Source organism: Otolemur garnettii, unplaced genomic scaffold, assembly GCF_000181295.1.
Source record: "Otolemur garnettii isolate 467f Iridium unplaced genomic scaffold, OtoGar3 scaffold00059, whole genome shotgun sequence".
NCBI lineage: Eukaryota > Metazoa > Chordata > Mammalia > Primates > Galagidae > Otolemur > Otolemur garnettii.
Window position 1 is genome coordinate 5679133 of NW_003852454.1, and position 10186 is coordinate 5689318.

Sequence of the window (10186 nt, forward strand, 5' to 3'; positions counted from 1 at the left end):
AAAAAAAAAAAAAAATGCATATCCAAGAATCAAGATGGTATATTTGTATGGATTATTAAGTCCTAAATCTAAGCTAGATTTATTTTTGGGAATTGTCTGAATCTTAACTAATTTCTATGGGTTAAGAACCTACTCTTAGCAATTTATTAATAAAATGAGTTTGAAAATGGATTCAGCAGAAAATAAACTTATTAGCATTTACAAAATATAACTTTCTGAAACTTATGTTTGTAGCTGAACTTGGTGACTGTGATCTTGCTGAGCATAGTCCGGAACTTGTTACTGAATTCAGGTTTGTGCCCATCCAGACTGAAGAGATGGAACTGGCTATTTTTGAGAAATGGAGAGAATACAGGTACTTGGTATTTGATTACACTTGAACATAGTTATTTCATATTCAATAGTTATTTTTTACTTGTTTTCTTCTATTTCTATCTTTGTATATAATTCATTTAATATTTATTGTTTTTAAAATTATATTTAAAATTTCAGAGGTCAGACACCAGCCCAAGCTGAAACTAATTATCTGAATAAAGCCAAATGGCTAGAAATGTATGGGGTTGATATGCATGTGGTCAAGGTAAGAACTGTGTTGTGATGCATTTTGAGCAATTTATTTCTAGGGAATCATGACTATGGAATTTTTCAGTATAGGGAGGGCATGGAGTTTACATAATTTAGCATTGAGTACTTTGGATGTGTGGCCAGAGGGTTGAGATTAAATATACTGAATTAACTAGAATCTTAGAGAAAGGTTCATTATAAGACAAAAAAGAAACAACCAATATCTCTGAACAGTTACCTCAATCCTTTTAAGCTGTTATTTGTTTTTAAGCTTTTAAGCCATTTTGTATTTGTTTCATATCAAATTACCTTATATAACTTAAGCTAGTAGGCGCTGTTTAAATAATTCAAGAAGCAAAGTTGCAAACATAAAGCTTAAGAGGACTTTGATAAACCATAGGACAACTTGTGTAGTCATTTAAGTTATTTCTAGTTTAACTAGCAATGTTTCCCAGAAAGGCAGTCTTTTCTAAAATTTGTGATTTAAGAAAATAATGTTAAAAAATATAACTTTGTGATAAGTAGAACATAGGAAGAACTTGGAAAAAACTTAGTTTGTAGCAGGAGTATAACTGCTCACTTTTAGGGTACAGTGTTTTAATGACTAGAAAAAAAATAATTGTGTGCATTTTTCTGGGAATGTTATTTTGGATGTTCTAATTGTTGAAAACATCTTATATATTAATGTTAGCCTGGATATAATTAATATGATTCAAGACAAAAAAAATTAAACAGATGTGTAAAAATGTGAAACTCAGTTTATGCATTTAAAAATAAATAAAACTAACACACTTTTCTCTCCTTAAATTAGGCTAGAGATGGTAATGACTATAGTTTGGGACTGACCCCAACAGGAGTCCTTGTCTTTGAAGGAGAGACCAAAATTGGTTTATTTTTTTGGTAAGCAAGAGTTGGTGTCAGAGTTACTACTTTTGTGTTGTTTTTCAGATGAGTGAAAATATCTACATCAAGTTAACACATAGTCTTTAGAGCAAAGGTCCTCAAACTTTTTAAATAGGGGGCCAGTTTACTGTCCCTCAGACTGTTGGAGGGCCGGACTGTGGGGCCCGGGATGAGTCGGCTGCTAAGCAAGATAAGCAGCAGCGGCAAAAATACCCGGCAGGCTGGATAAATGTCCTAGGCAGGCTGCATGTGGCCTGCGGGCCGTAGTTTGAGGACGCCTGTTCTAGAGTTTCAAAATTAGTTTTGAAAAACTTACAAGTGAAAGCTAACTGGGTCCTGTTGTACTTTTACTTACCTTTATTCCCATTCTCTAGAGCCAATTTTAAAAATAAAAACGGTTCCACTTGTCTTTTCCTTCAATTTTCAAGATATATCAAAATGTCTTTATGTTTATATATTAGATGTTCACATGAACATTCCCTACCTTCAGATGGTTATGGCACTGTTTTTAGTATTTCTTGCTCCGTAGTCTCTTCCTATTGTATAAGAGGAAGATATTAGTTCTTTTATGACTTTTTCTTGAGACACACTCTATGGCCCTGGATAGAGGGCTATTGGCATCATAGCTCACAGCAACCCCAAAGTCTTGAGCTCAAGTAATCTTCTTACTTTACCCTACTGAGTAGCTGGAACTACCGGTGCCCACCACAATGCCTGGCTAGTTTTTTTTTTCTGGTTTTAGTAGAGGGATGGGTCTCAGTCTCGCTCAGACTGGCCTGGAACTCCTGAGCTCATGTGATCTACCTATGGCCTCCCAAAGTGCTAGGATTATGGTGTGAGCCACTCTGCCCAGCCTTTAATCCTCCTTTTAAGTTGTGCTCCTCTTTCTGTTTCAGCTTTTATCATCCATAGTTTAAAATTACATTTACCTTTTACTTTTACATCAAGCATAGATTTTACTTGGATTTTACAACCATAATTTAGTCCTTCAGGTTTTGTCTAGTGTTCTAAAAGCTGAGAATTAGTAGGGTTTTTACAATATTACATCTGTGGCAGAACGAGCACAGAGCATAGGTGTGTACTGGTGTTACAGACATATAAGTCTGTGGCTCCTAACTACTTCCTCACAGCAGGCTAGAACCGTTAGCCCAAAGCCTCTGGCATTAAACTCAAATTCTTACTTATTCATTTGCTTTAAGTACAGCCTAATACCTATTTTGGGCCATTTAGAGCCTGTCTGGCTTGCATATCTCAAAACTAGACTCCTTAACATCAGCTAGCTATAGATAAGAGAAACCTTATAGATGTAAGAACCCTAAACCATAGCTTCCTCTGAGTTTTCTTACCCAAGTACTTCCCATTTACTACTGAATATTATCCATGAAACACTTAAGCTCCTTCTCAGATTTCCCCCCTCTTCTGAAAATTCCTTTGCCCTCTGACCCTCTGGTGGTGGCCTTGTAGCTGTTGTCTCAGAGAAGGTCACCTGTAAAGGACCTCACCTATCATGCCGCCCAGTCCAAACACTGCTCAATAAAGCACATTGTGCAAAACTGCTTTTTCTTGATCTACCCTGAAATCTTTGATCTCACATTGGCATTACATTTTTTTTCTGCATAGCTTTTTGTTTTTTCTAGTACTCTTGGCTCCCTATATCCACACCCCATACATCCCTTTCAATTATGTGCCTGTATCTTCTCCTAAGTTCTTTTTACTTATTTCTTTTATTTTGTTTTTATTAAATCATAACTGTGTACATAGATGCATTTATGGGGTTCAGTGTACTGATTTGGTATACAATGTGAAATGCTTACATTGAACTGATTAACATATCCATCACAATTATACTCTTTTTTTTAAATAGTTTTGGAACGTACCATTGCATCATGCACATTAGGCAAGGTCCCCCCAAATGCCCTCCCTCCTCCTGCCTCTACCCTCTCCTCCCCTCTCTCTCCTCTTCCCTTCTACTTTCTGGACTATATTTACATTTTATAATCCATGTGAATATGTAGGTGACTATATATTGGTTTCATAGTAGTATTGAGTACATTGGATACTATTTTCCATTCTTGAGATGCTTTACTAAGAAGAATATGTTCTAGCTCCATCCAGGTAAACAAAAAAGATTTGAAATCTCTATCCTTTTTTATGGCTGTATACCATTCCATGGTGTACATATGCCACAATTTGTTAATCCATTCATGGGTCAATGGACACTTGGGTTGTTTCCATGTCTTGGCAGTTATGAATTGGGCTGCAATAAACATTCTGGTGCAAAGGTCTTTGTTTTAAAGTAATTTTTGATCATCTAGGTAGATACCTTGTAGAGGAATTGCAGGATCGAACAGTAGGTCTACTTTTAGTTCCGTGAGTGTTCTCCAAACTTTTTTCCAAAAGGGTCATATTAGCTGGCATTCCCACCAGCAGTGAAGAAGTGTTCCCTTCTCTCCACATCCATGCCAACATCTGTAGTTTTGGGATTTTGTGATGTGGGCTAATCTTATTGGAGTTAGATGATATCTCAAAGTGGTTTTGAGTTGCATTTCTGTTATCAGACCTTTGTCAGAAACAGAACCTGCAAAAAATCTTTCCCATTCTGAAGGTTGTCTGTTTGCTCTGCTTACTGTGCTCTTGGCTGTGCAAAAGCTTTTTAGTTTCATCAGATCCCAGTAATGTGTTTTTGGTGTTGGTTCAATTGCCTGGGGGGTCCTCCTTGTAAAATATTCTTCCACGCTGATTTCTTTAAGTGTTTTCTCTGCACTCTCTTCTAGTATTTTTATAGTTTCATGTCTTAAGTTTAAATCTTTTATCCAGTGAGAATCAATTTTTGTTAGTGGTGAAAGGTAGGGGTCCTGTTTCAGTCTTTTGCAGGTCGCCAGCCACTTCGCCTAGCACTATTAGTTAAATAGGGAGTCTTCCCCCCACTGAATATTTTTGATAGGTTTGTCAAAGATCAAATGAGATAAGTAGCTGGGTTCATCTCTTGGTTCTCTGTTCTAAAGTTGAAGACAGTATTTCACTTATTTTTGCATTCAGGTGTTCTGAGAGATTTTAAGTGGGAGACCTTTGCAATTGTCCCTTGATAAGTGAGGAAGCTGGGGCATTTTTCTTTCTAGTCCTTCCTTGTTAATTCCCTGACACTTCTAGCTTGCTTCCAGGCCCTTTTGTACTCTCTTTATAAGGTGGTTGTAAGAATTAATTAGTTGATACTTGTAAAGCACTTAGATGAGTACCTGGCACTTAGTGAGTGTTATGTAAGTATTTCTTACACAGATAAGTGTTATCTCCTCTCTTCCCCCTCCTGTTATGCATTTATTTACTTATTGTTGTAAAGCTGTTATAAACAAATTATGTTTCACAGCTATTTTATCTAAGCTGTATTTAAAGATTTATCAGTGGGAGTGAGTGTCTCATTGTTTTGACAATCATAGTTTATGGAAGTACAGAGTTTGAGTGTGGTAGGGTGCTCAGAATTTTAGTACAGGTAGGGAGATAGAGTTGGAAAGTTGGCCATAAAATGAGGTTTAAATAAAATTTATTAGGATACATTTCTTCAAATCAAAATTGCTATAGAGTTGAAGACCATAATCAATGTTTTTCTTTATGCCTTTTTGGAAGCTTTGTGGTTTTTCCTGCGGCCAGTGCCTGTATTGCTGCTTTAACACTGAAACAGTTTGATCTGGGCTATAAAAATCTCTTCATAGTTGGGGCCTGTGAAATAATGTAGTTTTTTATTTTATTTTATTTTTTCCTTAAAAATTTTAATGTCCAATATATGTGCAGTTTTAACTTTGTGATAGGGATTGCTTTTGAAATGTACACTGTGTTTTACTGTTATGCTGTCTTTTAGATTAGAGGCTTTTTTGGTGGGCAGAACAAATAACTTAGACCCTTCCATCAGTTTTCAATTCAGAAGTTAGGTGATTAAATATGTGCTTGAAATAAAAACCAAAAAAAAAATTTTTTTTTTTTATTTGGAGGACATTTATTTATAATCTGGCTGTTGTTCTCATTATTATAGGCCCAAGATAACCAGATTGGATTTTAAGAAGAATAAATTAACTCTGGTGGTTGTAGAAGATGATGATCAGGTAGGAATTACATTGCTTGCTTATTTAACAGTGATTATGTTATGTGGTAACTTACATTTCTAAAAGGGGGAACATACTTCATTGATTTAAAGAGCAGTAGAACAAAAACTTAGTATAATTAATGCTTTAAAGAATTTCCTGACTTAAATCACACCATCCTAAAAATAAAGTTACCTGTCTTTAAGATTAAAGATAATATAAAGCCTATTCTTATGATAATAAGTATATCTGAGATATATAAAAAATTACATTTAAGTGACTTTGTAGTAAGCAATAAAAAAGAACGAATGACTTAATAAAAAAAAAAAACTACCTAATATTCTTTTTTGTTTTGAGACAGAGTCTCACTTTGTTGTCCTTAGTAGAGTGCTATGGCTTCATAGCTCACAGCAACCTCAAACTCTGGGGCACAAATGATCCTGTTGCCTCAGTCTGCTAAGTGGTTGGGACTACAGGCACCCGCCGCAATGCTCAGCTGTTTTTAGAGACAGGGTCTTACTTCAAGTCAGGCTGGTCTTGAACTCCTGAGCTCAGACAGTCTACCCTCCTTGGCTTCCCAGAGTGCTAGGGTTACAGGTGTGAGCCACCTTGCCCAGACTATCTAATATTCTTTTGAAAAGACTTTTGAACTAAGGATTGCCTTTTCATCTGCTAAAATCTAAGTTCTTAATTGATACACACATGGATGCATCTCAGATGCATTGTGCTTAGCAAGAGAAGCCAAACTCCAAAGATTATCTACTGAATGATTCCACTTATATGACATTCTGGGAAAGGCAAGAATTTTTACTATATGCAGACTGATAAGTTTTAACAAATTTTAACACATATGCATATAGATAAAGGTAAACACATTGAGCAAAATGTTAATTGTTGAATCTAGATGGTATATATGTGAGTATTCAGTTTTTATGTTTAAACAACTTTGTAATCTAGAAAGATTTCTTTTTGAATCTAGTTCTTCACTTTTCCTTTCCTAGGTACTTATTGCTGTACTTCTCCCACTTAAAAATGCTGCCCATGTTTCTCGTCCAGCTTTTATTATATATAGGCATATTTTTACATGTTGCTAGTCCATAATTTACCCTCTCTTCCTCCTCATTATTATAATAGTAATGCGCTTTTGTTATCCCAGCGTGGAGTGTGACAAGCAAAAGGTAAAGAAGCTAAAAGTACGTGTGTTTGCCAGTATTGGGATTTTTATCTTCTAATGGAATCCTACTGTTTTAATTTATTTTTTTTAGATAAGAGTTTTACTCTGTTGCCCCAGGTAGGGTGCCATGGTGTCATCATTGCTCACAGCAACCTGTAACTCTTGGGGTCAAGATCCTCATTTCCTTTAGTAGAGACAGAGTCTCACTCTTGCTCAGGCTAGTTTCAAATTCCTGAACTCTAGCATTCCACCTGCTTCAGCCTCCCAGAGTGCTAGGATTGCAGGTGTGAGCCACTGTGCCTGGCCTTAAGCCACACTTTAAAAAATCTTTAAACAGCTTTAAAATATTGGGATGCATTTTATAGTAAGTGGTGCCTTAAAATTGTTGTCATCTAGGCAGTAGTGTTGATGTTCTTATCATTGCCTGCATATGTAGGAACTTGTCATAGAAAAAATTGAGTTATAGTAATTGTTAGTACTAGGTATTAAAGTTTAGTTGCTGTTTAAAGTGGCTTCAGAGAGTGACACTGATTCAGCATTTATTCTGACTCCAGAAAAAGCTTTCAAACAGATCTGTGTTATATACATTCTTTATTAACGAAATAATAATGTTGGGGAATGACTTCACTTTTGTGTTTCCTTGCAAAGCAACAACCTCTTCTACTGTTCAGAGCCTTGGTCTTATCTCCTACATCCTCTATCCCAAACTACTTAATCAGAAGAGTGTAGTAAAAATCCTCAAGATTTGTGTGTACTTTTAAATGAAAAAAAAAAAAAAAAGATTTGTAGTGAGTACAGTGAAGTGTGAGAGGCACTATTTAGCAGAATCTAAGGGGAAATATTCTCTCTTTTTTTTGAGACAGATTCTTACTAACGTCACCCTTGGTAGACCGATGGTGTCACAGCTCACAGCAACCTCGAACTCTAGGGCTTAAGCAATTCTCTTGCCTCAGCCTCCCAAGTAGCTGGGACTGTAGGAGCCCACCACAATGCCTGGCTATTTTTTTGTTGTAGTTGTCATTGTTTAGCAGGCTCAGGCCAGGTTCAAACCCACTAGCCCTGGTGTATGTGGCCAGCGCCCTAACCACTGGGCTACAGGCACCAAGCCAGGAGAAAGATTCTTAAAAGTAGATGAAGCAAGGATAAATTTTGAAAGTATTAAGTATTAATAATGAGATACTTGTACAGGGTTGTGCTATCACACAGGTTGCAGAAAAATCATAGAGACATTAATGAAGTATTTTTAAAAAATCTCTTGAGGACACATCATTATATCATCAACAAATGAGTTGCAAGTGATTGAGAAGATGCAGATATTGAATCTCCTTTTTTGAAAATAGGTTATTTTACCATTTCCTTTTTAGGTAAGCATATATGTGATTAAATAATAATTGAATATAAATCTAAAAGCAGTCTTTACAGAAGAAAATTTTATGTGATAAGAAAATAATTGGTAACACCTATTCCTTTTGGGGCATAAAATAATGCATCTTAAAATTAATGCCATCTAGATCAAACGTAGTATTAGTTTTTGTGTATCTTTTCAAAGGTGTTTTGTACCTTTGAATGTGTACCTCAATTCTTTTACACAGTAGTTAGCATGCTTATATTGTACTCTACTTGTTCTCAACTTACCCTCTTTAACTTTACATTATAGCTTGGAATCTTTTCCATATGAGTAGTAGTCCATAAAGTAGTCCTTACTATTTAAAAGAAAAAAAAAACTGCAACTGCATAGTATTCTAGTATAATTGACGTACCCTTATTTATTTAATTTGTTCTCAGCTAATTGGCATTTATTCATTATATGTATAGTGATTTGTACTTTGCCAAGTATACCTAGAGGCTGGTTTCCTGGAGGTGGATTGGTGGCTTAAATGGTGATGTGCATTTGTCCTGGATAGACAGACATCTATCAAGTTATACTATTATCAGTGCACTATAACCTGTTCTTCAGAGGGAGTTACCAAACATTTTTATCCAAAAGTGAAAAATGGAATTTCATTGTAGGTTGAGCTTTATTTCTATTATTACAAGTGATACTGACATGTTTTCATGTATTTGTGTCATTCATATTTTCTCTAAACTGTCTTTTGTGGGCAAAGCGTTTTTGTGTTGTTGGCCTTTTTATAGATTTAGCCTTTCGTGGTAGAAATTGTAAATATTTTGTGTAATTTGTGTAATTATTTTCAATATCTGTGGTTTTTTGCCATGTACTTTAAAATTCTTATGTAGGTGAACTGGCAATGTTTTATGGTTTCTAGGTTTTGTTCTTTTTTTTTTTTTTGAGACAGAGCCTCAAGCTGTCCCCCTGGGTAGAGTGCTATGGCATCACAGCTCACAGCAACCTCCAACTCCTGGGCTCAAGCGAGTCTCCTGCCTCTGCCTCCGAAGTAGCTGGGACCACAGGCGCCTGCCACAACGCGCGGCTATTTTTTGGTTGTAGCCATCATTGTTGTTTGGCGGGTCCGGGCTGGGGATTCGAACCCGCTACCTTAGGTGTATGTGGCTGGCGCCTTAGCCGGTTGAGCTATAGGTGCCGAGCCCTGGGTTTTGTTCTATAGCTTGGTTTTGTTTTATAGGAAAGTTTCCCTATTTTGAGATTGTTTTTCCATTGTTTTTATCTATATTTAGTTTTCATTGATGAATTTTGTTGAGTTATTTTATTCAGAAAAATGTACCATTAGCTATACAGCTTATTGAATTTTCACATATAGCTGTATGACCAACACCTAGATTAAGAAATAAAATTATAGAATTATAATTATAAAATTATAAAATCTCCCAAATTATAGAATCTCCCTTATACTAGATACAGAGTCCCCAGTTTTTGCCTACATTTTAAACTTTACATAATTGGAATCCAACAAAATGTTCTCTTTATGTTTGGCATCTATATTTCAACATTGTATTTGTGAACTTCAGTTATGTTGTGGTGAGTAGTGGTAGCTGGCTCATTTGTATTGTTATATATTCCATTTCGTGGATGAGTCACAATTAGTTATTCGTTCTGCTGTTGTTGGACATTTGAGTTTTCAATTTTCAGTTGTTAAAAAGAATGCTGTTCTGAACACTAAGGTATGTGTGTTCAGCTTTTATTTATACTGCCAAACTGTTTTAAAAAGTGTTTATACATGTTTACACTTTCTCCAAGGATGTATGAGAATTCCATTAGTTTTATGTTTATTTCTTAATTTATTTTTTGCTAATGTTTGGTATTCTGTCCTTTGCATTTTAGCCATTCTGGTGTATAATAGAATCATTTCATGGGTTTAATTTGAATTCCCCTGGTAACTACTTATTTATGTGTTTGTTGGCTATTTGGATATCCTGTCTCATGAAGTACCTGTTCAGGTCTTTTGTTCTTCTTTCTATTAGGTCATGGGCCTTTTTTTAATTGAAAAAAATTCTTTATATATTCTTGGTATTAGTTCTTTGTCAGATATTAGTGTTGTAAGAATCTCTTCTCCAT

At 35.5% G+C, this 10186-nt stretch overlaps 1 protein-coding gene across 3 annotated transcripts in view; it reads left to right on the forward strand.

The window, feature by feature from the left end:
- Window positions 1-10186, forward strand: part of EPB41L5 (erythrocyte membrane protein band 4.1 like 5) — a 114499-nt gene that overhangs the window by 39575 nt on the left and 64738 nt on the right. For all 3 annotated transcript variants that reach the window (XM_003792637.3, XM_023514812.1, XM_023514813.1), the window contains exons 8-11: window positions 235-355; window positions 493-580; window positions 1376-1464; window positions 5492-5561. In XM_003792637.3, the coding sequence (XP_003792685.1) occupies window positions 235-355; window positions 493-580; window positions 1376-1464; window positions 5492-5561 (368 nt within the window). The remainder of the gene's footprint in view (window positions 1-234; window positions 356-492; window positions 581-1375; window positions 1465-5491; window positions 5562-10186) is intronic.